This window comes from Barbus barbus, assembly GCF_936440315.1.
Source record: "Barbus barbus genome assembly, chromosome: 21".
Lineage (NCBI taxonomy): Eukaryota > Metazoa > Chordata > Actinopteri > Cypriniformes > Cyprinidae > Barbus > Barbus barbus.
Genome location: NC_136749.1, coordinates 16,508,405 through 16,534,557, shown reverse-complemented (window position 1 = coordinate 16,534,557; position 26,153 = coordinate 16,508,405). Strand labels below are relative to the sequence as shown.

Here is a 26,153-nt window from a genome sequence, read left to right as displayed (position 1 = left end):
TCCGGCGTTCCGGATAGGGGTGGGAAGATTATTCCACCAGCCAGGAATGGTGAACGAGAATGTTCTGGAGAGTGATTTTGAGCCTCTCTGTGATGGTACCACAAGGCGTCGCTCACTAGCAGATCTCAAACTTCTGGAGGGGATGTAGGTTCGTAATAGTGAGTGGAAGTAGGAGGGTGCAGAGCCTGTGGTAGATCTGTACGCAAGCATCAGTGACTTGAACTGGATGCGAGCTGCCACTGGTAGCCAGTGCAAGGAGATGAAGAGAGGTGTAACATGCGCTCTTTTGGGCTCGTTGAAGATCAGTCGTGCCGCTGCATTCTGAATCATTTGTAGAGGTTTGATTGCGTTTGATGGCAGACCAGCCAGAAGAGCATTGCAGTAGTCCAGTCTAGAAACAACCAGGGCCTGGACAAGAAGTTGCGCAGCATGCTCTGTCAGAAAGGGCCTGATCTTTCTGATGTTGTGTAGTGCAAACCTGCAGGAACGAGCAGTCTTTGCAATGTGCTCTTTGAAGGTCAGCTGGTCATCAAAGATTACACCAAGATTTCTGACCGAAGTTGATGGGGTAATCATTGATGAGCCGAACTGAATCGTGAAGTCATGCCGTAGAGTCGGAGTGGCAGGGAAGACCAGAAGTTCCGTCTTTGCCACGTTGAGCTGTAGGTGATGTTCTTTCATCCATGCCGAGATGTCCGCCAGGCAGCCTGAGATCCGTGCAGCTACCGTTGGGTCATCTGGTTGAAAAGAGAGATAGAGCTGCGTGTCATCGGCATAGCAGTGATAGGAGAAGCCATGTGCATGTATGATGGGACCCAGCGATGTAGTGTACATGGAGAAGAGGAGGGGTCCAAGAACCGATCCCTGAGGAACTCCAGTGATCAGTTGATGTGGTTTGGATACCTACCCTCCCCAGGTCACCCTGAAGGATCTACCGGTGAGATAGGATTCAAACCAGCGAAGTGGAATTCCAGTGATGCCCAGTGAAGAGAGTGTAGACAGGAGAATCTGATGATTGACAGTGTCAAAAGCAGCAGAGAGATCCAACAGAATGAGGACTGACGATTTGGAATCAGCCTTTGCAGTTCGCAGGGCTTCAGTGACTGAGAGTAGCGCAGTCTCTGTTGAATGGCCACTCCTGAAACCTGACTGTTTAGCATCCAGCTTGTTGTACTGTGAAAGAAACCGCGAGAGCTGGTTGAAGACAGCTCGTTCGAGTGTTTTCCCTATGAATGGAAGGAGAGAGACAGGTCTGTAGTTATCTAAAAGAGAAGCATTTAATGTAGGTTTTTTGATCAGTGGGGTTACCCGAGCCTGCTTGAATGCTGTGGGGAAGATGCCTGTGAGGAGAGATGTGTTGATAATGTGTGTGAGTGCCGGTAAGAGTGTGGGAGAGATTGTTTGGAGAAGATGTGAGGGGATCGGGTCGAGAGGACATGTTGTAGGATGGCTGGAGAGGAGAAGTTTGGATACTTCTGCCTCAGTGAGGGGACAGAAGGAGAAGATGGGAGCTGGAGCAGTGGATGTGGTTGATCGGAGGTCCTGCGGAGTTGAGAACTGGTTGCTGATTGTTCTAGTTTTGTCTGTGAAAAAAGAGGCAAAGTCATCAGCGGTTATCAAAGTGGTGGGAGGTGGAGGAGGGGGACAGAGGAGAGAATTAAATGTTTTTATGAATCATTAAGAACAGAACAGATCAGATAATTAGGTCAGATAATGTTTTATCTGGATTTTTTTCTTCCATATGTAATCATATAATATGTATTTGTGTAGTACAAGAGATAATACTTGAGCTATTTTAATTTTTTTTAAATGTAAATTTTCTCTCATCGTTAGAGGGCGCTGCTTCACTGCATTTCAGCATCATCAGTATGTGACTCTTGTGACAGTGATAGAAGAGCCAGACAGCTTTTGAAAAAACGTGCAACATGCTATTAGAGTTCTTAATGAACGATTTTGCACTCTCTGTTGCTACATAATACATGTCCGCCATGTTCATTTTGTATAGCAGAATAAATTATATGGTTAAAATTGTACAAATTGACTAGGCCTACTATAGGTTCGATTGCATAGCAATTCTTTCCCCTCTGTAGGCAATGTAAGAGTGGTACATGTAAATGGAACATGTTTGGGAAAAAAATACTTAAAAATTAAAATAGAAAAATAGACCATATGCCTGTCTATAGATTGGATTAATGTATCAAGCACATGAACATTGTGCGTTTAGGTCTATTATCTTTTTCTCTCCCTCATGTCCCTATTAGGCCTATATTTCAGTTATATTGTGAAATGTTTTTCGATTATGCAGCAGCAAACCTAAAGCTAAATTGAATTGTGTGCTCAATTCAATTTAAAAAGTTAATTAGCAGATCCTGGAATATTCTTGTTGATCTTCCGTTGGCCCATGGGAACTAAACTAATTGTGATTCCGCATTTTGACAGTATTGTATGTCATCAGCTGACAAATTCAGGCCCACCACTCTTCTTGGTGTTTTAGGGACTTTAAACACAAATAACTTTTTTCCGTTTGCAGTTCCATACCCACTCAACCCCACAATGAAGGAAAGTCCCAAACTGGCCCAGGTAACTCCAAACCCCTGGTGTGAGGAGGAACTAAGGCTAGTGGGGTGTAGGTGGAAAGAGAGGGGTATGATGAAGGTTTTTATTTGCACATAATCTGATACTGTCTTTTTTCAAGGTTTTTTGATTGTACAATGGGATAGATGGATGCTATCAAACTCCCAGCAAACATAAAACATTGTCCTTACGTTTGCATTTATTTCCATTTTATTATTATTATTGGTTATTTCCATTCCAAATGGGAATGTTCTCTTTAGGTTCTATTTTGTAACCACAAACCTTAGTTTTCAGAACGTTCTAGGAACCAAAAATTATTATCTGGGCTAGGGATCTGATCAAAATGGGGGTGCTTTCCAGATAAGATGCTGAGATAGCACATGAAAGTCAGATATGTTTTGTTGTTATCGGTTTGAATCATAAATCTAATCTCTAATGTAAAAAAGGACCATATTTTATCAGTTGAATCAGTCACTAATGATCCGCTGTCCGATGTGAATGTGGTTAAATACAGGAAGACAGAAGGCTGAGCCTGGCAGGTTTCCCGACAACAGCTGAGGGAGATCCCCGCCGGAGATCCAGCCCGCTTCCTATACCAGGCACCAGAGTCAACATAAAAAAAAAAAACTGCTGAAAGGAAAGCAAAAACTACACACCTGTTCTCCAACAGCTCGCGACACAATCATCTGCTTTGAGATATTAAAACACAAATCAGAAAGATTCAAAAGACAGATTCAAACACGCCAAAAATTGAACAACTAAACCGAAACCGATTCCATGTTCCCGTCCAGCAACAACAAGCACCCAAAACGAAACTTTGAGCTTATACGACGAATAAAGTTATACTAATTATAAATTACACAGTAACCTACTAATAAATGCTTAAATTTCCATCTAAACTGCAAACATATCGGCAGCGCGTTTTGAATCGTGTCTCAAATGGGTGTCTTGCGAGCGATTCAGTTACAGCTGAAAGGGAAACCCCCACAGTTCACTTACCCACCTACTTCCTAATTTGAGTGAATGAGAGAGGGAGACTCTGTTAATTTAGTTCAGATATAGAGACAGAACAGCGCAGGGGTTATCATCGTAACTGCAGAGCGTAAATAAATAACAATAATAATATTGATAATAATAGTTATGCACATATTGCCCTAAAACGTAATTATTCTAATTGCATGTGTAATTTTGGGGGATTTTTTTATTCAGGTCTTTTTTCTTTTTTTTTTACAGTTCATTCTAACAGAAAACTTTGTGCATATGAGAAGACTATGAACTTAAGTGCTTCAGTGAGCTGTGCTTAAACATCTTGAACAAAGCATATGTAAGTATGTTGTTTACCCTATGCAAGCTGAGGTGATAGTCATCTTGGGACCGAGTAGAGATTCAGATTTACATAATGATGATAAAAGGATTCGTCTAGAACCCATACGTCGCCTACCTGAGGAAAATGACCATGAGTGGCAGTAATCGCACTGTGCCACTGGATCTGACCAACAAAACCAGAGAGCGTGGGAGCTGCGCGCAGACGGGGGACCAAGGTCGCCCAAGACCTACTCCAGAAAGACAGGTGGAAGCTGCGCACAAGTGCAGTAATGGACACGGAATTCTTCCATCTGAACCAAAGGACTGTTGTGATGGAGCAGTTTCGCAGACTCAAACAGACGCTGTGGGTGACAGGGGAAATAGGACGCGCGAGGGTCCCAAACAAACCCGACCCATTACCCCTAACGCGAACAATCAGACGAACGCTGCAGGAAAACCGTCAGATTCCTCCTTTTCCAAACTTCCGCCAAGGAAACGACCTTTCCCACTGGATGTGGATCATCACCACAGTGGTCCAAGAAAAGATCCACCTAGCGTGGCTCCAAAAGTTTTGAAGAACCCAGAGTCTCAAATAGACACAGATCCACAGCGGATATTTAGTACATTTGGAGATAACGCAAGCGTTAATGACTCCCGGTTCGTGCCACACTTAACACCATATCGTAAGTTTACAAAAATATTTATTTTTAATGATCACTCACTTTAGATTTTAAGTGCAAACTTGGATGTCTTTGCGCAATTTAATTTGTTATGTCATTGTGAAAGTATGTGTGTCCGTTTGCGTAGAGCGCGTGCGTCTATCATATGATTGCGCAGTCATGGTCAGTCCAGTCAGCCAGCAACAGTCAACGCGAAACCATAGAGCTGATCAGCAGGATGTTTGGTTCAGCAGTGTGCAAAACGTGTCAGTGGGTTAACACGTAGGTGAAACCGGGGAGTGTTGTAATGCATAATGTTTCTGTTTTTTTTTTTTTTTCACTATACAACCAAAACCGCATATGTGGCTATAGCTGGCTATCTGTCCGTTTGAAAGGTCAAGTAGGCTACAAGGCAACACCGTTTGAAAACATCATACACTGTAAACTGTATGCATGAATTTATGTCTTTCCCACATCATCCCATTGTTGGTAGTCATGATAATTCTAGACTAAAAGCTTATGTGGATGAATGAATGATGCATTTATATAGCGCTTTATTGTGTATTGCTGTACACCCAAAGCGCTTTACAATCATATGGGGGGGGGGGGGGGGGGGGGTCTCTCCTCAACCACCACCAGTGGTTTCTATATCAAATTAAACAAGTAGCCTAAAATAAATTTGTGGATTAAACACAACTTCACAGCTCAAATGAAAAGCTAGATGGTGGTGGTCACTGGCAGGCCATATGATAACGACCATAGTTCATTTCTGATTGATTACATTGACAGCCTTGGCTTTACACCACTCCCCAGTCTCCATTATACCGATAATCTACCATATAAATAAATACTAATTTCCAGAAATGTGCTGAAAACAGTCACACATTGACATCAGTACATTCGCAACTCTTACCAGCACCGCATTCTTGGTTTTTATGATAGTGTGTTATGCAGAACGTTAGTTTGAACTTTTCTTATCTTTTCATAAAGATAATCTAAACCAAATGAATGCACACTGCAATCGTCCAAAATTGAGCCCAAGCATATTATCAAACATATCCTGTCATAGCTACTACTTCTTCCAGTTGGTAAAACATAAGGAATTGGCAATGCAAGAAACTACTTTCTATGTAGGACAAACGTCCATTTTTCAGTTTGCCCAGTACACAACTGTTGGTTTGTGGTTTGGGATGCATATTTGATTTAGTTTTTTGAAAACTAATATTTCTTCTCCTTTGGGGTCATAGCAGGTTGTATATATTCCCAGTGGCCTCGGCAGTGTCCACCGGAGAGCACAGATCGGCTGCTGGCAGATATTGCTGAGGCAACACGTCAAGATGAAGACGGTGACACGTGAGTCTTTTACCATTCTAAGAAGTCTCAAAGTCTTTTCATGGCATGTTGTAGTTCAAGAACTGATTATGGTGAAACATCCCACAGAATTGTGTACATGAAACAGTAACACAGTACATGTGTTTGTGTCAGTGTCAAAGCCTAAGGGAGCCAGAATGTTTATCTCTGGCATCTCCATAACCGGCCACACTCATAAAACCTACCTCTGAAACAGCAGCACATGAAATAGTGAAAACAGTTACTCTTACTCATACCCACAAGACATACCCTCCTCCGGAATCAATCTCCCTTTCTTGCTCTCACAGAGAATCTCTTTCTTCAGTGTGGATCATCAGATATAATGATTTTGGTGGTCTTTTTGAACAGGAAATTGAAATGTACTGGATAACAGGGGTCACAGTGACAGGTGCATTTCAACAGGTGAAGAAGTAGATCAAACCCTATTTTATAATATGCACCGTATATATTTAAATGGTCCGATTCATTGTTAAACTGCACTTGGGTTTATTATTAATAACTGTATAGGTAAATTATGAGTATTAATAGGGTGGACATGTACTTTCTGCTTGCTTTTTGGAAATTCCAGATTATCCTAGATATGTCACTGTGACTCTTGCTTAGTCATCCAGAACAAACAAAAAAAACTAAAAATATTCTGAAGTCAGAGGTACTGTGTGCTTAAAAATATGTAGACATGCCTTCTGTTTATTGTATTCCTGGCTGAATCACAAGAGTCAAATACATTATGTTTTATTAACAAGGTTCGGGAGGCGCACGAGCAGATAATCAACTAATTTGGCGCAGGTGCATCATTTAGCTAACTATCATAACGAGCACAATGCGTATAAATATGCAGCCTGCCTACCTCTGTCCAATGACAGTTTTCCAGCATCCCTCCTCCACCCCAACTCCTCACCCCTAATCTATTTTATCTCATATTAGGGATAAAGGGTTCAGGCCATATTCCGGGCTCGGAGCCCTCCTCCAGGACAGCACGCCAAAATATGCTTACTATTTGCTATCAGATTAGATGTAAGGGTGAACTCGTGCAAGAGTCACTGTGACCCCTGTTACCCAGTACATTTCAATTTCCTGTTCAAAAAGACCACCAAAATCATTATATCTGATGATCCACACTGAAGAAAGAGATTCTCTGTGAGAGCAAGAAAGGGAGATTGATTCCGGAGGAGGGTATGTCTTGTGGGTATGAGTAAGAGTAACTGTTTTCACTATTTCATGTGCTGCTGTTTCAGAGGTAGGTTTTATGAGTGTGGCCGGTTATGGAGATGCCAGAGATGAACATTCTGGCTCCCTTAGGCTTTGACACTGACACAAACACATGTACTATGTTACTGTAATATCCGAACCTTTACTCAGTGTGAAAATATCATTTCTCATGTGAGCGAAACTTCTCCAAAAATGACACCTGGTGTCACGCAATATTGATATCAAAGTTTAGTCAGCAGCAGTTAAAAACGTCGCTGTATGCGTATAATGCTTAGTAAGCAAATTAAGCCGATTCCAATTTTGAGAAGTAAAATATGTGGAGCGCTTTTTTTTCAAATCGTATTTTTACTAAGCAGATATTTATTTGACTCATCCCGCATAGATTCATAAAGGGATAGTCCACCCAAAAATGAACGTTGTGTCATCATTTACTCACCCTCGTGTCATTCCAAACCTGCAAAAATTCTCTGGAAAAAAGGTCTATTGTCTGTTGTCAATAATGTAGCGACAAAGCACAGCTACACAGAAGTCACTTTCAAACAAAGCAGTACTTTGTTGGTCAGTGCGGCAAATACAAACTTGAACACATTGCAAAATCTGCATTGGGAAATCTTTCAGCCCCAAACGAAATTCCCGATTGCATTGAAATGACTGGATTCACCTATGAAAATTCACTGAACAAATATAGGAAACATGTCCGCACCTTCAGACTTTTGTTCATCTTCAGAACACAGTTCCATTAAGAGTCCATGTAGTCAACATTTTAAATCTCCAAAAACTACATAAAAATAGAGTAAAAGTAATTCATAAGAATCAAGCAGTTTAATGTAAGTCTCTGAACACTGAATAGCTTTATACAATGAACAAATTTAATCAGGGCTTTTATTCACATAAAAATAATGATCATTGCACACACAGAGCACATCAAATATGGTAAACAGGCGATCTTGATCAAGATATGCTTGCTTGAGCTTTGTTTTCAGTATCACACATGTAGATTGTTTATTACTTTCACTCAATGGACAAATAAATGATGAGAGAATATAAAAAATCTTTATTTGTGTTCCTAAAGTCTTAAGGATTTGGAACAACCTGAGCCTAATTCATGCTCTTTTCATCAGGCTTGAAAATGGCCATAAATGGGCATAAAAGCACTGAAAAGTATTATAAAAGTGGCTCATATGATTAATTCAGACCTGATAATCTCATTGTTGTATTCATGAGAGTTCATTAAAAGAGCAGCGATTCCTGAATGAATCATTCTTTTGAGTCAGATCTCCTGATTGAATCACTTCACCTAGTTCACAGAATCAGTTTAAATGATTTAGTTCACAAATTGCACTGTTTCTGTTCTCTAAGAGAAAATCACTGACTTGCTCCACTGGAGGAAGAATATCAGTAAAGAAGAACTTTGGTTTGTTTCAATCATAAAGAATCAGAAGATACAGCATTCCTGTATCTCAAATGGTATAGCATGACGATAGCAACAGCAGGGTCATGGGTTTGAATCCTAGGGAATGCATGATAATATGTGACCCTGGACCACAAAACCAGTCTTAAGTCGCTGGGGCATATTTGTAGCAATAGCCAAAAATACATTGTATGGGTCAAAATTATCGATTTTTCTTTTATGCCAAAAATCATTAGGACATTAAGTAAAGATCATGTTCCATGAAGATATTTAGTGAATTTCCTATCATAAATATATCAAAACTTAATTTTTGATTAGTAATATGCATACCTAAGAACTTCATTTGGACAACTTTAAAGGTGATTTTCTCAGTATTTAGATTTTTTTGCACCCTCAGATTCCAGATTTTCAAATAGTTGTATCTCAGCCAAATATTGTTATATCCTAACAAAACATACATCAATGGAAAGCTTATTTATGCAGCTTCCAAATGATGTAGACATCTCAGTTTCGAAAAATTTACACATGACTTGTTTTGTGGCCCAGGGTCACATATGTAATACAGCAAACAAGTCATAAGGACCACTTTTATGATGCTTTTGCTTGTCATTGTAATTACATGGAAAAAAGCAACCAGTACAGTTCTTCAGAATTTCTTCTATGTGCCACAGAAGAAAGAAATTCTAGTGTAAGTTTAAAATAACATGCAAACAATGAGGTGTACCGTTATGGTGAACTGCTTTCTTAATAATATGTTTAGTTCTGTTGCTATTTTGTTGGCTTTTTTTGGTTAGATTTTTTAACCACATTCTTAACCACATTTCTTCCCTGAACTGATACACTGCTGATGGTTGTTTGCAAAGTTTTGGTTTCCAGTAGATCCCTATTTCCTGGCTTCTGTCTATTGTTTACATGTACATCTGTCAATCATGCTATTCAATCAACTGCATTTACACAAACAGAAAAACAAGATTCTCTATCTTTATTTCTCACACACTGACAACCCCCCCCCCCCCCCCCCCCCCCCCCAGGCTGTGCTCTCTTACGTCAATGGGTGTCTTGTGCTCTCACCTTGTTTTCTTCTCAGCACTTCACAGACCCTCATTTTCGGGAAACCCTGATGTGAGAGCGAGTCTGTTGTGTGACTGCGGTTTTTTCAGGTGTCTTTCTCTCTCTCTTTCATCTCTTTTCACTGCTTTGTGTGTTTAAAATGAATGGGCTCAAAAACCCAAACATCCGCTCTTCACTTCCTCCTTTACCGCTTTTTCTCTGTTGCTTATCAGTCTCTCTCTCTCTCTCTCTCTCTCTCTCTCTCTCTCTCTCCCCCCTTTGCTCTGTACTGTAAGCTCCTATACTTGTGCCATTTATGCTCTTCATACCTAATTTTTCTTCTTTCCTCCTCTTTCATAGTTTGCATACTTATATGAAGCACCATAAGGTTGCATGACAGGTCATTCATGCTTTAAAAGTATTGTTCACCTGAAAATAAAAATTCAGTCATCATTTACTCACCCTCATATTGTTCCAAACATGTAAGACTTTCTTGATTCTGTAGAACACAAAAGAAGATATTTTGAAAAATGTCTCTGTGTTTTTTGTTTGTTTGTTTTGGACCCCATTGACTTTCATTATATTGACAAAGGCATTTCTTTAAAGTTCTTTAGTGTTTTGCTCAAGAAAAGTCACATAGGCTTGGAACGACACACGTTAGTGTTGCTCAAACAGTAGTGCATGATGTTAGCAATGCCATGTATGGCAAAGTCATGGATTTGTTTCTCTGGGAATGTATTCAATGCATTGTAATTCACTTTGTATAAAAGTGTCTGGCAAATTTGGTAATGGTTACAATTTTTTTAGGTTACACGTGATGGCTGTGTCATGGCTATGCAGAGAAACATAGAGCCTTGACACCTGGTTGCCTTCAAACACCTTGCTTATAAGGATTTTATAGATTCTTCCTGTGAGTTTTTTTTTACGAGTGGTTGCATGTCGTGTGTTTGGCTCAGGCTGTTTATGTCTTGTCTCAGCCTCTGAGTTTGTTTGCTGCAGCAGAAGCAGGCCTGTGTGCTGCAGGGGATGTTAGAGGTTTGTGTTTCTGGGCTGTACAGGATGCCACACATGCGCCACTGCCCTGCCGTGAGCCCTTCATCTCCTTCTGATGATGTTCGGGTTCCTACGTCAGTCTCAGCCTGAGCCTTATCTGGGGCTGCGGTCTAACTAACTCTCAGTCACTTCCAGGAACACAGAGAGTTTCATCTATCGAAAAGAAAGAGAGAGAGAGAAACTAAATTCTGACCTGCAATATAGTAAGTGACAGCAAAGCCAGTGTTCATCACATACTGACAGACATATGATAAGAATATGTGATAAATGGCCAGTTAGTTTACGTTAATATTTGGATTTAATTATACGTTTTCTTTTGGTGTGCTTGTGATGGGTCTGTTTATCCAAAGGTTGGCTTTCCTTTGTCAGCCACAAAGTGATATAAAATATCATTAAGCATTAAAGCCTGACCAAATTAGTACATTTACATACTTTGTTGTGATGTTTAAATTGCTGTGATGTTGTTGTGATGCCATTACAATAATTGTTAATCTACTTTTTATTCAAAACATTTTAATGTGGGAGGGACAATCAAAAATTTAGTTAAAAGAATAGTTCACCCAAAAATTTAAAATTGCTGAAGATGTACTTACCCTCAGGCAAACCAGTATGTAAAGAATAAATTTGAAGAAATGTATAAAATTATCACTTGCTCGCCAATGGATCCTCTGCAATGAATGTGTGCCGTCAGAATGAGAGTCCAAACAAATGACAGGCGTCAAATGATGAAAGCGTCACAATAATCCACAAGTAATCCACACAACTCCATCTCATTCTGATGGCACCCATTCACTGCAAACGATCCATGGAGGGTAAATACCTGAGGGCGAATACATTTTCAGCAAATTTTCATTTTTGGATGGACTATACATTTAAATTTGTATTGCTGTTTAATGTTTTTTTTTTTGTCTCAAAATTCAAGTTTAAGAAAGTTCAAGATTAAGCAATAATTGGTAGATCATCTGCATCACTGCGAACTCTCTTTTAAAGTCATCATGAAATCAAAACCATTCTTATATGGGTGTTTTTGGCAGTATAGCAGTGCTTATTATAAATTAATTATGTTAAAAAAAAATTTTTTTTTTTAATAAAGTTATCCTCATAAGATTTAGTCAAATAACCCCCCTCCCAACAACCTGTCAATCACTTGAAATGATAGTAATTAAGCAAACAGCAATGATCCAATCAAATTCTGATGGATGAAATTAAGTCCTGTCCTACATTTTCTCTCATTTCAGAGCTGTTTTGTTCAAATTTAAAGGGATAGTTCACCCAAAAATGAAAATTCTGTCATTAATTACTCGCCCTCATGTTGTTCCAAACCCTTAACACCTTTGTTCATCTTCGGAACACAAATCAAAATATTTTTTATGAAATCCAAGAGCTTTCTGACCCTGCATAGACAGCAATGCAACTGAAACATTTTATGGCCAAGAAAGGTAGTACGGACATGGTGAAAATAGTCCATGTGACATCAGCGGTTCAACTGTAATGTTATGAAGCTACAAGCTATACTTTTTGTGTGCAAAGAAAACAAAAATAGTGACTTTATACAACAATATCAATTGAAAAGACAACGGCAATTTCTGACTTTTTTTTAACTGCTGACCCTAAAGGCCCCTGCACATATACAGCGCTTACTGAAACTGCAATAGGCAGAGATTTGTTAATCTTGTACAGCTCTGATTTTAGTTTATTTTTAATTTTTTGCAAAGAGAGAATGTTCTATGTCTTTAATGTGGCCTTTGCACTGTAATGCAGGCCAATTTCACATGTTCTATGTAAAAATACAGTCCTCAGACCTGATAAAGACTCAGCAACATCTTTTCAGAAGGGCTGAACCCATGGCCCTGACGGCAGACCTGAAAATAGCATGAGATTTCCTTAAGTACAGTGACGCTGAGCTCACTTACAGGAAAGGAGACAAATAAAGAAAGAATTAAGCTTCTAATAAACTCTTCTGCTTTATTATCAAAACCAAGGAACAGAGAAGCTGTGATTTGGCAGTTCACTGAGGCAGGTCAAAGCCTGAGTGAGGCCAGCTTGCATTCATTTTGACTAAATGGCTCTTCTCTTCCTCTTTTGGTTTAATGCTTTATAATAGAATGTTGTATTTCAGGAAGTCAGGTGGCATGGTGTATTTTTTCACATGTCAGGTTCTTATATTTTTTCCACCCATTCCTATACATGTTGTGTATATGTAGATTTGTGCTTATATATTTAGCATTTGATTTCATTCCCTCTGTTTTATTAGCAAAATCTTGCCACAATGGAATAACCCACATGAAGCAATCGCAATGTTCCTTTTCAGGACATAATTTACATTTATATCACTTGGAATATGAATCAGCACCATAATTCAAATGATTTGCTGTCCCACTGTCTGTGTTCCGGGTTGTTTCATCCCACAATGACTCAATACGAGTCAAAAGACTATATAAACAATGAGTCCCTGTTCTTCTCTGTTCCCTTTTTCTCTATCCGCCTTTCATTTTTCCTGCTGTTGCAGTATGACTTCCCATCAGGCCTATTAACATTCTTGCCACATTCCCAAGAACTGTTTTATGGTTCGTAATGCAAGATATGAACATTCTACATTTATATCTGCATTGATGGCGGTCCTTGATTGATTCTTAGTCCTGCTAAAAAGTGTTTTAAAATTATATTACTTTCTATCATGTTGACTTTTGCATGTTCACAAATGACCTTAACCTTGTCAATACTGTTTTGCATGTTACAGTGATCAATGGCTAAGCAAATAGAACACGTTGGACTCTTATAATAGTTTGCAAATACATTTTGCTTGCGTTTCAAGTCAGTGCAAGGTTCTTCTTTGTAATTTTCTCAGAGTTTCATGGGAAGTTCTGCTAGAGGAGTCTGAAAAGCACAGAAAGCCCCTAATGCAACTGTAAATATAATGATAATTAGTATTCAAAACAGAAAGAACGGAGCCATTGTCCCTGAGGGCAGGAAGTGACTTCAAACCAAAGTAGCTGTTACTGGAAGCAGATTTAGAAGAAAAAAAAAACATAGTTTAAAACATTTCATGAAGAGTCCCTCTCTCTTTCTCACACAGTGTTTTCTTCCTGTTCCCAAACTTTGACTTCTACACTCTCACCTCAGAGAGGCTTTCTGTGAAACGATAGGGAGATAAGCATTTCCCTGTACTCACTGGTACTGGTTGCATTTAGAGCCACTGTGTACAAGATGAGTCATACACATGATTGTCAGGTGAAGAGCTATTCATTCAACCTTTTGAACTCGTTGGTTGACTTGTGCAGGCCATTAAAAAGACATCACTGTAATGTTGCTAGTTTGTGTGGATTAATGTTAATGCATATACACCAGTATGCATGTTGTTGTTTTTAGGTAAATAATGCATGGGTTTATTTGTCTGTTTGCATTTGCAGGCCTCTTCACATCGCTGTGGTCAAAGAGAACTGCCAATTGGTCAACTGGCTTATTGAAAAATATCGACGGGCACACAAAGACCTGGACATTTTCAATAACTTAAGACAGGTAAAGTGTACACACACACACACACACACACACACAAAGACAAGCAAACTCAGTCAAGGAATCATGAACTAGCAATGATCGATACTTTTGCAGCATTTATTAATCTAGATCAGTAAAAGTTAATACTTTTAGTTAAAACTTTTTTTAAACATAAAACAAACATAAAACGTAGAAGGTAGCATTAATTTAGATCAACATTTTTGACAGTCCCACATTTTTCATAAACATATATATTAGTGCTGTCAAATGATTAATCACGATTAATCGCATCCAAAATAAAAGTTTTTGTTTACATAATATATGTGTGTGTGCTGTGTATATTTATTATGTATATATAAATACACATACATTATATATTTTGAAAATATTTACATGTATATATTTATATAATCTATATTATATATAAATGTATTTAATATACAAATATAATATGTTTTCTTAAGTATATACATGCATGTGTGTATTTATATATACATAATAAACAGTACACACACATATATTATTTAAAAAAAACTTTTATTTTGGATGCGATTAATCGTGATTAATCATTTGACAGCACTAATATATATGTTTATGAAAAATGTGGGACTGTCAAAAATGTTGATCTAAATTAATGCTACCTTCTACGTTTTATGTTTGTTTTATGTTTAAAAAAAGTTTTAGAAATTAAGGTCAGTTTATGTAGGCCTATTGTGAGCAATAGTAACTATCATAGGTCTTCAACCCTCCGCTGCCCTGCAGAGTTTAGCTACAACCCTAATCAAACACACCTGAAGCACCTAATCAAGCTCCTCAATATTGCTTGAAAATACAAAGGCAGGTGTGCTGAAGCAGGTTGGAAATAAACTTTGCAGGACAGTGGGTCCCCAGGAGCTGGGTTTAAGACCTCTGGTATATATAATACAAATAGTAAAAGTAATAATATACGTATATATAATAAATAATGTTATCATATTTATAATATTTTATAATAAATAAAATAATTACTTGAAAAATATTAAATAGTTAATCATTAAAATGAAATGTTATTGTTAGTTCATTAACTATTTATTTTTATTTATTTATTTATTTAGTCATTTAGCAGACGCTTTTATCCAAAGCGACTTACAAATGAGGACATAAGAAGCAATCAAAACCAACAAAAGAGCAACAACGTGCAAGTGCTATTACAAGTCTTGGTTAGCCTAACGCAGTACAGATAATTATTATTATTATTGTTGTTATTTTTTAATAAAAAGACATAGATAAAATACAATTAGAATAGATAGTGCTAGAGTTAGAGGGTCAAGTAAAGATGGAACAGATGAGTTTTTAGCCGTTTCTTGAAGATGGGTAAGGATTCGGCTGCTCGGATCGAGTTGGGCAGGTCATTCCACCAGATGGGAACAGTTAATGAAAAAGTCCTTGAAAGTGTTTTTCTGTGTTTTTGGGATGGTACAATAATTCGTTGTTCACTTGAAGAACGCAAGCTTCTAGAGGGCACATAAGTCTGAAGTAAAGAATTTAGGTAAAGGGGTGCAGAGCCAGTGGTGGTTCTGTAGGCAAACATTAATGCCTTGAATTTAATGCGAGCAGCTATTGGTAGCCAGTGCAAATTGATGAACAGAGGCGTGACGTGCGTTCTTTTCGGCTCATTAAAGATTAATCTTGCAGCGGCATTTTGGATTAATTGTAGAGGTTTAATAGAATTGGCTGGAAGACCTGCCAAGAGAGCATTGCAATAGTCAAGTCTGGACAGAACAAGAGCCTGAACAAGGAGTTGCGTTGCATGTTCCGAGAGAAAGGGCCTGATCTTCTTAATATTATATAATGCAAATCTGCAGGACCGGGCAGTTTTAACAATGTGGTCTGAGAAATTCAGCTTATCATCAATCACAACTCCAAGGTTTCTGGCTGTTTTTGAAGGAGTTATGGTAGATGAGCCTAACTGGAAGCTGAGATTGTGATGAAGCGATGGGTTAGCTGAAATTACAAGCAGTTCTGTCTTAGCTAGGTTGAGTTGAAGGTGATGGTCCATCATCCAGCAAGAAATGTCTGATAGACACGCTGAGATGCGAGCAGCTATCGTCGGATCATCAGGATGGAATGAGAGGTAGAGTTGAGTGTCATCAGCATAGCAGTGATATGAAAAGCCATGTTTCTGAATGACAGAACCTAGTGATGCCATGTAGACAGAAAAGAGAAGTGGTCCAAGAACTGAGCCCTGAGGCACCCCAGTAGCTAGATGTTGCGACTTGGATACCTCACCTCTCCAAGATACTTTGAAGGACCTATCAGAGAGGTAAGACTCAAACCACTGGAGTGCGGTTCCTGAGAAGCCCTTTCTCAATAGGGTTGACAAGAGGATCTGATGGTTGACTGTATCAAAAGCAGCAGACAAATCTAGCAAGATGAGTAATGAAGATTTGTCAGCCGCTCTTGCAAGTCTTAGGGCTTCAACAACAGAAAGCAAGGCAGTTTCGGTCGAATGTCCACTTCTGAAGCCAGATTGGTTACTGTCCAGGAGGTTGTTCTGTGTGAGAAAGACAGAAACTATAACTTAACTAAAACTTATGTTATAACTTAACAGAAACTTAACTAAAGTTAAGGAATCAAACCTTTTTGTAAAATGTTACCTTTTTAAGTGAGACATAAAGTAGCTTTGAAATTTGTGCTGATCTACATTGGTCTCTGCAACAGGATGTAGCAGAACAGAAGAGAATTAATGTTGGTGATTGTTGGATTAGGGGATTTAATGCACCAAGAATACCAGGCTAGTTAAACCTGAATTCTTGTCCCTGTGGGGCATATGTTGGTTAACTGTAATTTCCACAAATGTGTTTAACTGTCACATGATACCTGTAGCTAAGGTTTGAGCAGAAGAGGAAATTACTCCTAGGGCACTGTTGTTCTCAGGCAATGCCACTGAACTGCTCGTGGTTATTTGAGCACTTTTAGAAGTACAGGCCTGCCCACTTGTGTGCTCACCACATGGCTACCACAACACACGCAACCTGTGTCCTCTGCCTCATCTTTCTCTCATGTGTCAGCAACAAAAAGTGAGTGCACAGACCTGTCGGACTGTTCCCAGGCTTTTACATCCTGTTCTTCTCCTTTTCTGGTTGTGTTAACCCGTACTTCCACCAAACCGCATTATCAATTACCGCCATTGCATGTCTAGTCAGACCTCAAAAATCACCTCAAATTCATGTTTAGGTTTCACTTGACGTACAGACGCACTCTTTCACACACACAAACATGAACGCTTGTACATTCACAGGCAGCCAGCAGTTACCAGAAGCTGCGCGCATGTCTTAGCCACGGTTTGAAACTTGTTTCTGTCAGATTGTTGAGGTTAACTTTTGTGTTATATCCTGTGTTCAATTCTTATTTCCCCAGAAATGTGAACTGTGCATTAGCATGTCTTTGAAGCTTATATGGAGTTTTGAGTAATTTTTGTTGCAGCATTGCTTGAAAATTACTGTTTTGGTGTTTCCAAAGCCAACATTAGCGAGTAAATACAGTGAATGATACAATAACGGCAAGTAGATGCACAGCTGACTGGTACGGTACCAAGGAAAGTGTTACTACAGCTATCATTATTACTACCACTAGAATTTATATGCCAGCATGACATGTATCACAATGTCTCCATTTCCACTCCTTTCTTTTGTGAAACATGATTGTCCTCCCACATCTGTCATGACCAACACTAGCACTGACATTTGAAATGCACATGAGAAAAAGCATGCAGTGTGTGTGTGTGTGTGTGTGTGTGTGTGTGTGTGACAAAAGTGTTTTTATGATAGGTGTTGCCTATTATCAGTCAAGCAAGACCACAGCTGATGAGCATGGCTATAAGTAAACTCAGTTTACAGAAGTGTATGTTTTTATACTAGTATGAGTATATGTGCAAACACAGTTAAAGCGGCTGCTGCATGCGTCTCAACTTAAGTATCCTCATTCCGAGAAGTCACATGACCCCCCCCCCCCTCACACCCTGAGTTGTTTCTCAACATACCTTGTGTTTGAGGTTTGCAGGGTATTAAAAGGGACTTTCCCTTGCTCTCTCTCTCTCTCTCTCTCTCTCTCTCTGTCTCTCACACACACACTCTTCTGCAGCCTTGTAACATGCTTATCTTTTTTATCCTTTTTTATAAAAAAAAAATGGTTTTACTACAGGTTAGAGGCCCATTGAGCTTCACAGAAAAACTATACAATGGCATAAATATGCATAGCTATATTAGCATTCATTTCAAATGAATTTGCTTTCTTAATGCATGTTCCTGGTTTTATTGTGATTTTCTGGTGCATGTTAGGCAAAATAATTTTTAATTACTATATAAAAACATGCTCTTATCAGCTTGCTTATGTCACTTTGTGTGAATGTTAATCAATAGCCAAATAGCTATCTTGTTAAAGAAAAATAACTAAAACCAGCATAAACTAGCTTGCTGGTCTTAGCTGGTCTCCCAACCTGGTCAGAATGGTACAGTTTTAGAGGAGTTTTTAGCACTTGTCATATGATCAGGCTGCAGGAACTAGATGGCTGACTGGCTTAAAAACAGTTGAAGACCAGCTTGGCAAGTCTATGGGAACAGTTTAAACTGGCTAAGACCAGAAAGCCATCTTAGGCTGGTTTAAGATGGATCTTTCAGGTATTCAGCATTATTTTATGAAACTCACATTTTAGATCTGGCTATTAGTTAATGTTAACCAATAACTAACTTGTTAAACAACTAAAACTAGCCTAAACTGATGGGCTCTAAGTCCGTTGGTTTGTTTTAGAGGGGTTTTGGTTATTTTTTCAGATGGTCAGGCTGGGGAACCAGATGGCTGGTAAGCCTAAAACCAGCTGAGCACTAGCTTGTTCAGGCCAGACTTAGACCAGAAAACCATCTTATGCTGGTTTAAACTGGATTCAGCAAAACTTATTTAGATCTGGTTACATTCTGGCATGCAAGACCCACTTTTCATGTTCCAAGCAATTCTTCATGGATAGTACAAAGTACACTTTATTTTGCATTAAATGTCCTCTTTAGTGAAGTGAAGTGAAGTGACATACTGCCAAGTATGAATAAATTTAAATCTTCTTTAAATCTTCTTCACATGCATTGAGTGACATAACTGTGAGATAAATGTATAAAAACAACTACTTGTTCATCTTTTTGTTGCATGCATCAAGTACGCTATTTATTTTTCCTGTCTTTTCTTGTCCTTGAGTATTTGTTTTAGCCAAGTCATCTGTGCTAAATCATGCAGGCTTTAGTTTCAGTTCACTACAGTGTGTTTTTGGCTCATGCATCTGTGCCATGAGTCTTCCCCTCAATCGCTTTCCTTATTTATCCAACATTCCCCTCTTAATTCATTCTTTTTTTTTTTCTGTGTTTACACACAGGAATGTGAATCTGAGGACACACTGCAGGGGAGAGGAAAGGGATTTTCCCTCTCTGATGCATCTCTTCCCTTCATTGCTCCCTTTGCTCAATAATTTCCGGCTCCTCCTTTCCCTTTCTGTGTTTCTCTGCTCCCTCCTTTTCTCCCCTTATGCTCTTCCAAGCACATACAGTTTCTCTTTAAACTTTTATTGGTTGTTTATTGGTCAGTTATTGCAGGTTCATTGGAACTGTAAAATGAGAAAGGCACTATTACGCTAGAATTTCTCTTCTTAGTGTAATATGATGTCCTTTCTTATACAATTTCCTGTTTCAGGGCTTGCCTAAAGAGGATGTAGCCGTTCCTAAGTTAGATTTGTAGTAATACAATTGATCTGAGGACAAAGTAAAAACCCATCAAATTTTACATGTGTGGTAACATGTCTTCTAGCAGATACACACACCAGAAAGTTTGTGATGCTTGGTGAGTCAGACAGGATTCAGGGAAATAGGAGCAATGTTTTCATAGGAAGGGAGGGCCAAAGGCATTGTGACACCAGAGGAATTTCTGTCTTCATTCTCGTTGTACTTTTTTTTTTCTACTGTGCCTTACTGGAACATCCTCCCTCTAGTGTCAAACCCAACCCCCTCCATGTGTTTGCCTAGAGCCAACTTTACCTGCTAGTACATCTGAGGTGATCATAATCTTCAGTGGGTATCATTAAAAACCACAAACCTCTCTTTATCCTTCAATCTTCTTTTGTCAACAAAACACATAAATGATAGATTACTTGATGTAGTGTGCAGTATTAGCTTCCTATATTAGCAAAAATGCTAATATCCAGTGTGATTTTAGTGTACATCTGGATGCAAGATTGAAAATGTACCTTTTCAGGTGCTGAAAGTAGATCAATGTCCTGCTAACCTGGAACTTGTCTAACAGGTTAAAGGTCAGTTCCACAGTTCAGATAATAATGAAATAAACTGGGCTAACGCCCCTTTGTAAACAACCCTGTGGTGACTTATCCAACACACACAAACAAACATGTACAGTCAAGGCTGTAACCATGACTTGAACACCGGTGCATTTAAGAAAATAACAAGAATTTATTGTGAAGTAATTGATTTGATCTATCTGCAAATAATATTTTGGTTTAAAATATGCACTTCACAACCTGAAAATGTACCTTTTCAGGTGCTGTGACTAATATAGTACTTTATTTGTACTTCCTTTACCTCAGTAAATGAAAGAGCTTTGAAGAAACTAGTACTGTGTGTTGTCATCCTGACTCACTTCTTGTCGGTTATGCTTGGTGGTTTATCTCTTTCACTTTATTATTTAACTGCTGTCAACTACACTAGTTCTTTCAATCTAAGATTTTACCTCAAGTGAAGGAAACAAAAATAAACTAGTCCATGATTGTTTTGACCAAGATGAACCAACTGTTCCCTCACAAAGTAGACACAGAAACTTTGGCTTGTTACAGTTATGTCAGTTAAAGTATCTAAATTATATGATAAATTTTAAATAAACTATATAATAGTTGATATTTTTCGATGAATTTATCACTCTGCTTTAACGAGTTTACACAAAGTCATAACCACAACAGACATCGTAATGATAGTCTCGATAGTTTTGTGAAAGAAATGTTAAATGACCAACAGTAGGCCTAATATGATGCAAAGTAGCTTTTTTTTGTTTGTCAAATTTCAGTTTTAAATTGAAAATATACACAGTCATTTATGTGATACATGGAGTTCATAATTAAATATGACAAAACAAGAAACATTAACAAATCAGTTTTTAGCATATCATTCAGTCTCATGATAAAAAAATTAATCTGTGCATATTTTAAACCAAAATATTATTTGCAGATAGATCAAATTAATTACTTCACAATAAATTCTTGTTATTTTCTTAAATGCACCGGTGTTCAAGTCATGGTTACAGCCTTGACTGTACATGTTTGTTTGTGTGTGTTGGATAAGTCACCACAGGGTTGTTTACAAAGGGGCGTTAGCCCAGTTTATTTCATTATTATCTGATCTGTGGAACTGACCTTTAACCTGTTAGACAAGTTCCAGGTTAGCAGCTACGGTTACAGGAATTCACACCAGGATGTGACTCAGCCTATAGCTCAAATACACCTGAACACCTTATCAGACATCAGAGTGGTAGATTTTTGAGATGCACTGCTTAAATATTGACAGTTGACATTGAGTATGCGGTCTAAATACAATTGGGCCTTAAATATACTGTATATACTTAAATATACTTTGACTGAATCAGTAAACTGTCTTTCTCTTTCTCACTCTCACAGACACCACTGCACTTGGCTGTAATCACCCATCAGCCTATTTTGGTGAAAGCTCTGATGGATGCAGGCGCTGACCCTGGAGCTTTGGACCGTAATGGACAGACGGCACTGCACTTGTGCTGCGAGCACGGAGAGGTGGACTGCCTGTCTGTCATCCTCAGACACTACCCCCAAAACCCTTCGTCCCATCTGGAGATCAGGAACTATGAGGGTAAGTGCTGGACATTGATCTACATGATTGTATGCATCTTTGTGTCAGTTTTTGTAGAATAATTGATTATGCAACACTTCAGAAAATTATAAATGACTTATGGCAGAACTTTTTTTTTTCCACTGGGGGGCAGTAGACAGAAAAATAGCTGCTAGTCATGGATTTTACTGCATGAATTTGTGATTATGTTTTGGAATATTTTTGTTCATCAGTAAGGAGGGAAGTATATCGCCATCTAGCTTTATTTGTGTATTCTTACACAATAATTCCATCTTGTAACAGTATAGTACTCAAAAAACCTCTTCTGTACTACTAAAGGAAAATGTTGATTAATTATGCTGAACTAAACAGTTTTATTTTCTATTTTATTTTATTTTTTATTTTTAGGTCAGTGTATTTCTAAACAGTCCTTACACTCATTCATGCATATGAAATTTAATATAAGATATTTCCTGTTGCTGTCACAATACAAAAAGTCCCTAGAAACACAGTGAGGGGGTGTATTAGTGTTTTTGTGTATTTTACCCACTGAAACATGCCCAAACTTGTTTCAGTGGGTCATTCAGAATACAGCCTGAAGATTTTAATGTCTAATTTAAGGTCTGACGCCCCTTCACCTGGCTGTGCAGATTGGAAATAAAAAGCTAGCAAAAATCTTATTGAAGAACGGAGCTGAAATCAACGCTGGGGTCAGTGAGTTTGTCATCATTTCCACTACCTTTTATGTTGTCCGATGTGATGTTATATTTTACTCATGCATGAGTTATTCCTTTCTGTGAAGTGAGTTAGCCTATGTATTATGATCGCTAGGGTTTACCGCACACGCTATTTGTTTATTGTGTCTCCTTTTACTCTTTTATCACAGGATAATAAGAGTGGCCGAAGTCCACTGGTTCATGCTGTAGAAAACAACTTTACTGACATGGTTATCTTTCTGATCGAGGTGTGTGTGCGTGAGTCATCACTTTTGTCACAATCTGTTCCTTTCATTTTTATCTTGTACTTCTCTGTTAGAAAGAACAAGGCTGAGCAAATAAGCCTTAAATCTATTACTCAGTTTTTGTCTGTGAGTTATGGGCAGTTATTAATGTTCACAGTGTCTTTTTCTTTGTGCTGTGTCTTTCAGAGTGGGTGCGATGTGAATGCTCAGTCTTACAGTGGGAACACAGCGTTACACAGCGCCTGTGGCAGAGGACATATAGAGATTGTCAGGGTCTTGCTGAAAAATGGAGCTGACAGTAGTCTGAAAAACAACCACAATGACACTGCCATCATGGTTGCAAAAAACAAAAAGGTAAGAACTGAAAGAATGGCATTAGTGTATTGGTTTTGCCTAATGATGTACAATATAAAATGTTTTTTTTCTGCTCATCAGTATAATTTTGACAAAAATACATTATTTCAGTCTTTCATTATAATAGTCAATTGATTCAACAGAGAATGTATAATATGCAGACACTGCCTACAAGTGGTGATTCATAGAACTGTCACTGCTCAGTTTTATTGAATATTACCAGAGTTGGACATATCACCAAAGATCAATTATAGTTGTATGAAGCCCCATGGAGACCCTTTCTTGTAAGAAAGAAAAATAATCATTGCAACTTTACATTCCACAGTTGTGTTTTAAAGGGATAGTTCACCCCAAAATGAAAATTCTGTCATTAATTACTCACCCTCATGTCATTCCAAACCTGTAAGACCTTTGTTCATCTTTAGAACACAAATTAAGATGTTTTTGATAAAATCATTTATAGTATCTTCACATCATCAAACATTCAAGCTCTATTCATCTGTCAGTATGTTACATTATAAAAGCCTTATTTCCTGTGTCAATGCACTCCAGACCTCTCAGCTTGTAAAACTCCCATTAGCCTCATAATCCATCCATGTGTATCACCATAACTTCTGTAACTCCTCTAAACAAGAATATACTGTATGTGGTCTTGTTTTAAGGTATCTGATGTGCTGCGTGGAAGAGGCACTCGCAACTGCACTGTGAAAACTAGCAGTAATGGTAGGCATCTCTCTAAAATTACTAGAGTGGATTTATTTCTAAACACCTTGTTTAAAGTTTTAAGTCGATTTTTGCTCTCCTGTTTAGGATCTCTGTCCCCTGGCAGCTCCAACCATTCTCCCCGAATGACTCCCACTTTTCAGCGCAGTGCATCACTTTCTCCTGTGACTCCAGTTTTACCACGAAGTCAGTCAGCGGACAGCATTTCAGAACGTCAGTCACCGATGAACAACAATGAAAAAACACTGCAAACATTGCCACGGACACACCATAATATAGCAGTGGACAACAGGGCAGGCTACGGAATGGCACTCCATTTCCCATCATATCTATTACCATCTGGGTACGACCAAATTAAGCCCACTGTCTCTCATATCCAGAGAAGGATGCTAATCACAGATTACCCTCTTTACTATCCCACTGGTATTCAAACACCTCCATATTACCCAGATACACAAATCATCTTATTCCCCAGTTTCCCTGTGCCGGTCACATATGGCTCTCCTTCACAGGGTGCCTTTAACCAATCACGACCGTCCAGTCGCAGCAGTGACCAATCAGACATGTCTACTGTGAGTGTAAACAGTGAAGAAAGAGGTGTGAGTTGATATGAGATATTTAAGCAGCTGGTCATCTTAAAGGTATAGATCATGCAAAAATGTAAAATTCTGTCATTATTTATTCACCCTCATGTTGTTCCAAACCTGTATGAGTTTCAATTATTTTTGGTTGACACAAGATGATATTTTGATGAATTTTTGTAACCAAACATTCGCTGGTAAACAGGTTTGGAAAAAAATACTATGAAATTCTATGGCTAACAACACCTGTTTGGTAAGCAAAATTCGTCAAAATATCTTCTTTTGTGTCCAGCAGAAGAAAGATATTCATACAGGTTTAGTGGGTGAATTATCCCTTTAAAGGGATAATTAAAATTCTTTTATCATTTATTCAGCCTCATGTTGTTCTAAACCTGTTTGAGTTCCTTTCTTCTAGGGAACATATTTTGAAGAATGTTGGTAACCAGAGTTTTTTCATGACCATTAACTTCCATTGCAAGATAGAATTGCATGCAGGTTAATAAATGATGATTTGGGGTGAATTATCCCTTTAAGTGGTGGTGTTTGAATATTATTTGTGTTTGGACAACATACTGACTGATTTATAGCATTTATATGTATCTAAGCGTTTTTCAAAAATTCAAATCTGATGTTATGAAGTTTTTCCAAATCAGTAATGTGTATATTTGTGTTACCAAGTGTTTTGCTATATATTTGGAATGATTGGTGATTTTGTCATGTATTATAAAGGGCTGTGATATTTATACTTCAATAGCAAAACAGCAGAATTATCTTTTTTTTTCTTCTTGTTTTCATTTGTGATTTTCTTTTGTTTACCATTGAAATTGCATGTTGTCAGTGTGTTTATTGACATCGTTTTGGTTTTACCATGTTCAGATTTTCGTTATTCAAATTCGTACGACACACACACACAAATAAAATTGCATTCATGTTTACAAAAAACTGCAATTGTCAAAAAATGTAGTTCACATTTTGAGGCTCTCAAAGGGGTGTTATTAGGATGCACATATGACAGCTGATGTCGACCAAGTACAATGCCTATAGAGGTCAGGATAGGTTAATGCCATTGTCCGCTATTGTCAAAGACACCATGTACACAGAATCCCATAAGAAATCCCACAAAAAAATACAAGTTTTGACTCAGTGTTTAGTAGCTTAAAATGGATAAACTTGTAGAAGGCAGGTGTGGAAATGAGCGTAAACTGTAGGATTAAAACCATTGCCAAAATCTTGAGAAGCTGCGATTAAACTTATAACCACACGGGCTTTGATGTGAATTTGCCATAATGATACTTAAAGGTGATGTTGCTGACAGTTATGTGAATGTATGGACTTTGCTTTGAATGTGCAAATAAGTGCAGCACAGTAGTCTAATTTACTATGAATAAAAAAATGCATATTTTTATACATATGTGTGGACTTCATAAATAACATTTGTATAATACATTCAATGTGTGAAACAAAAAAAAATCAACATTTTTCTTTTTGTTATATGGTCACATTAAAACTGTCTGAAACTTT

The 26,153-nt window shown here is 38.1% G+C and overlaps 1 protein-coding gene across 1 annotated transcript; it reads left to right on the top strand.

The window, feature by feature from the left end:
- Positions 1-3,599: 3,599 nt before the first annotated feature.
- On the top strand, positions 3,600-26,153 carry LOC306887225 (uncharacterized protein). The gene is made up of 9 exons (XM_079444812.1): positions 3,600-4,562; positions 5,786-5,891; positions 14,043-14,151; positions 21,827-22,034; positions 22,635-22,723; positions 22,900-22,977; positions 23,161-23,328; positions 23,991-24,051; positions 24,139-26,153. Exons 1-9 carry the CDS (start codon positions 4,025-4,027, stop codon positions 24,657-24,659), a joined length of 1,878 nt encoding a protein of 625 aa, XP_079300938.1. The 5' UTR covers positions 3,600-4,024; the 3' UTR covers positions 24,660-26,153.

Bases quoted from the DNA above. Each gene is read 5' to 3' on its own strand.
- LOC306887225 (XM_079444812.1), top strand. From the start codon at position 4,025: ATGACCATGAGTGGCAGTAATCGCACTGTGCCACTGGATCTGACCAAC. The intron at 4,563-5,785 runs GTAAGTTTACAA...TTGGGGTCATAG, and splicing joins GCCACACTTAACACCATATC to CAGGTTGTATATATTCCCAG. The intron at 5,892-14,042 runs GTGAGTCTTTTA...TTGCATTTGCAG, and splicing joins CAAGATGAAGACGGTGACAC to GCCTCTTCACATCGCTGTGG.